This window comes from Ovis aries, chromosome 15 (genome assembly GCF_016772045.2).
Source record: "Ovis aries strain OAR_USU_Benz2616 breed Rambouillet chromosome 15, ARS-UI_Ramb_v3.0, whole genome shotgun sequence".
NCBI lineage: Eukaryota > Metazoa > Chordata > Mammalia > Artiodactyla > Bovidae > Ovis > Ovis aries.
The window spans coordinates 45,627,240-45,631,603 of record NC_056068.1 but is presented as its reverse complement, the minus strand read 5'-3'; the positions used below and the strand labels follow the sequence as shown (position 1 = coordinate 45,631,603).

The 4,364-nt window shown below is 40.7% G+C and overlaps 1 protein-coding gene across 1 annotated transcript; it reads right to left on the bottom strand.

Annotated features, from left to right (window-relative positions):
• Positions 1-2,832: 2,832 nt before the first annotated feature.
• On the bottom strand, positions 2,833-3,777 carry LOC101108337 (olfactory receptor 6B9-like). The gene has a single exon (XM_004016613.4). The coding sequence runs from the start codon at positions 3,775-3,777 to the stop codon at positions 2,833-2,835; it is 945 nt and encodes a 314-aa protein (XP_004016662.2).
• Positions 3,778-4,364: the final 587 nt, after the last annotated feature.

Below are 4,364 nucleotides of genomic sequence, written 5' to 3'. Positions count from 1 at the left end.
AGTATTCTTGCCTGGAGAATTCCATGGACAGAGAAGCCTGGTGGGCTACAGTCCATAGGGTTACAAAGATTTGGACACAACTGACTGACTAACACTTTTACTTTTTTTACTTTCAAACATGGATGAAAACTGAGAAATGCTCAAAATTATTGTTACTATCAATGGTAGCTGATCACCAATAACACAATATAATTGCAAACAGCACTACCATCACCATCACTACCACACCATCATGTCTTTTCATCACATTTACAAATCTTATGTACTGAATTACTTGATCGAGACACCAATGTTAACAAGTCTCTCTGAGAGCTATGATCATAGACTCATATATTACTTAACACAGTGCTTAAAAGCTAGATTCTTTGGGTTCAAATAATGGTTTTGATATTTATTAGGTACACAATTTCAGGTAACTTATTTAAATCTCTCTGCGTATGCTTCACTTTCCTGATATTTAAAATCAAGTATCTAACAGTAACTAACTCATGGAGGGATTTTGAGAATAAAATAGATTACCTTGTGTAAAGGGTTAATAAAACCATTTTACATATGTTAGTATTTACTGTTGCTCTCTAATTTCAAGGAATATATTGTCATATACAGTGCATATTAAATACACTCAAAGATTAAAGATTATATAGTGAAAGTAACAAATAGATTCAAGATATTAGCTCTGATAGGGTGCCTGAAACTAGGGACAGAGGTTCATGACATTGTATAGCAGGTGGTGATCAAAACGATCCCAAAGAAAGAGAAATACAAAAAGGCAAAATGACTGTCTGGGAGGCCTTACAAATCTCTAAGAAAACCAAAAGACAAAGGAAAAACGGAAAGATATACCCATCTGAATGCAGCATTCCAAAGAATAGCAAGGAGAGATAAGAAAGCCTTCCTGAGTGAACAATGCAAAGAAATAAAGGAAAACAATAGACTGGAAAAGACTAGAGATCTCTTCAAGAAAACTAGAGATACCAAGGGAACATTCCATGCAAAGGTGAGCACAACAATGGACAGAAATGGTGTGTACCTAATAGAAGCAAAAAATGTTAAGAAGAGGTGGCAAGGATACACAGAAGAACTATACAAAAAAGATCTTCATGACCCAGATAACCATGATGATGTGATCACTTACCTAGAGTTAGACATCCTGGAATGTGAAGTCAAGTGGGCCTTAGGAAGCATCACTATGAACAAAGCTAGCAGAGGTAATGGAATTCCAGCTGAGCTATTTCAGATCCTAAAAGATGATGCTGTGAAAGTGCGGCACTCAATACGCCAACAAATATGGAAAACTCAGCAGTGGCCACAGGACTGGAAAAGGTCAGTTTTCATTCCAATCCCAAAGAAGGGCTATGCCAAAAAATGTTTAAACTACCACACGATTGCACTCATTTCACACACTAGCAAAGTAATGCTCAAAATTCTCCAAGCCAGGTTTCAACAGTATGTGAACTAAGAACTTCCAGATGTTCAAGCTGGATTTACAAAAGATGGAGGAATCATAGATCAAATTGCCAACATCCATTGAATCATAGACGAAGGAAGAGAATTCCATAAAAACATCTACTACTCCTTCATTGACTATGCTAAAGACTTTGACTGTGTGGATCACAACAAACTGCGGAAAATTCTTCAAGAGATGGGAATACCATACCACCTGACCTGCCTCCTGAGAAATCTGTGTACAGTTCAAGAAGCAAGAGTTAGAACTGGACATGGAACAATCAACTGGTTCAAAATTAGGAGAAGGGTACGTCAAGGCTGTATATTGTCACCTATTTAATTTATATGCAGAGTACATCATGCAAAATGCCAGGCAGGATGTAGCACAAGCTGGAATCAAGATTGCTGGGAGAAATATCAAAAACTTCAGATATGAGGGTGACAACACCCTTGTGGCAGAAAGTGAAGAGCAACTAAAGAGCCTCTGTTGAAAGTGAAAGAGGAGAGTGAAAAAGCCGGCTTAAAACTCAACATTCAAAAAACTAAGATGATGGCATCTGGTCCCATGACTTCACGGCAAATATGGGGTAACAATGGAAACAGTGACAGACTTTATTTTCTTGGGCTCCAAAATCATTGCATATGGTGACTGCAGCCACAAAATTGAAAAACACCTGATCCTTGGAAGAAAAGCCATGACAAACTTAGACAGCGTGTTAATAAGGAGAGATGTTACTTTGCTGACAAATGTCCATCTAGTCAAAGCTATGGTTTTTCCAGTAGTCATGTGTGGATGTGAGACTTGGACCATGAAGTGAGCTGAACGATGAAGAATTGATGCTTTTGAACTGTGCTGTTGGAGAAGACTCTTGAAAGTCCCTTGGACTGCAAGGAGATCAAACCAGTCCATCCTAAAGGAAATCAATCCCAAATATTCATTAGAAGGACTGATGCTGAAGCTGAAGCTGAAGCTCCAATACTTTGGCGAGCTTATGCAAAGGGCCAACTTATTAGAAAAGACCCTGATGCTCAGAAAGATTGAAGGCAGGAGGAGAAGGGGATGACAGAGGACAAGATGATTCGATGGCATCACAAACTCAGTGGATATGAGTTTGAGCAGCTCCAGGAGATGGTGAAGAACAGGGAAGCCTGGACTACTGCAGTCCATGGGTCACAAAGAGACAAGATTGAGTGACTAAACAACATCAACGAAAGATTGAAGCAGTAAATAATGTGTTTTGTTTTGTTTTTAATTTTTTCTGTCTTCAAATGCTGTGATTACTTTAAGAATCTAGATCTATAGAGCAAGTAAGCGTGCACAACCATTGGTAGTGTCTCGAGAATGACTTCCTTGCTGGATCAGTCTCCTCCTCAAGGCAGCAGGCCTCAGCTGAGCAGCAAGCACTGGCCAACACCCACTGTCTTTTTGATAGCATTCTTGACTTCCTGGTTCCTCAGACAGTAGATGAATGGATTTAGCATGGGCGTGAGGACTGCATACACAGCAGAGATTAGTTTGTTGGAATTAAATGAAGCAATAGCTCTGGGCCGAACATACATGAAAATCATGGCTGTGTAATAAATTATGACCACCGTGAGGTGGGATGCACAGGTGGAGAAGACCTTCTTCCTTCCCTGGGTGGAGGGTATACGCAGAATGGTGGAGACAATGTAGACATAGGAGAGGATGGTAGTGGTGAGAGGGAAGACAAGAATGACAATAGCCAAAGCAAAGTCCACAAGCTCAGCTGTGGACATGTCTTTGCAGGCCAGTTTGAGGATTGGTGAGATGTCACAGAAAAAGTGGTTCATGACATTGGAGCCACAGAAAGTGACATGTGAAATAAAATAGACCTTGATCACAGAGACCATGAAACCACTCATATAGGAAAAAGCCACCAGCTGCACACAGTAACCTGTGGTCATGATGGCCGGGTATCTGAGAGGGTGGCAGATGGCCACATAGCGGTCATAGGCCATGGCTGCCAGAAGTACACACTCCGTGCAGGCAAGCGAGATAAAGAAGTACAGCTGGGTCATGCAGCCTGTGAAGGAGATGCGCCGTCTCTGCAGGAGGAATCCATCCAGCATCTTGGGGACTGTGACAGACACATACCAGACCTCTAGGAAGGACAGGCTACTCAGGAAATAGTACATGGGCTTATGGAGGGAGCCAGTGACCCAGACAGTGAGCATGATGACAAGATTCTCTGCTACCACCAGCAAGTAGGCCACAAGGAAGAGGGAAAAGAGCAGGACCTGCAGCCAGGGGGCAGTGGGGAAGCCCACCAGGATGAACTCACTCACCAGAGTGATGTTTCTCCCCAACATGACTAAGAGCTCTGAGAGGCAGGAAGTCATCACAAATAATGAAGGTGACTATGACATTGGAGAGGAGACCAGTATAAGTTAATAAATCAGTCTTTCCTCGGAATGAGATTCATAAAATAATCTGTTAGTATGAAGTCATTTTCCAATGTGAAGCATACTTTTCCATCAAAATTTTTTTTATATTTGCTATCAAAATATCCCAGAGTCAAAGTGCACTCCTGTCTGTAACTTCCTCACCTGATGAAATATTTGAATGTCACTCTACATGTCATGCCGAACTCCTTTGTCCATGAACATGGACTGATAGTATCTCCTCTGCTGGTTTCAGGTCTCTTTCCTTAGAAACTCACAGCACAAAGACATTTTTTTCTACCTGAAAGGAAATGCGTAGGACAACATGTCAGAGAAAGTTCAAGGAATCAATATTGAGGAGATTTATTGCTCATAGTCCAATAATCCACCACCATTTCTTCAGAGTAGAGTCTGTGGAAATTAAAAATCAATAATATTTCTTGGATAATTCCTTAATGACTCTCTAATTGCTTTTAGATAAAAAAGGAAAGAGTTTTTGTACTACAGATAGGCTT

Excerpts from the sequence above, each read along its gene's own strand:
- LOC101108337 (XM_004016613.4), bottom strand. The coding sequence starts at position 3,777 with ATGTTGGGGAGAAACATCACTCTGGTGAGTGAGTTCATCCTGGTGGGC.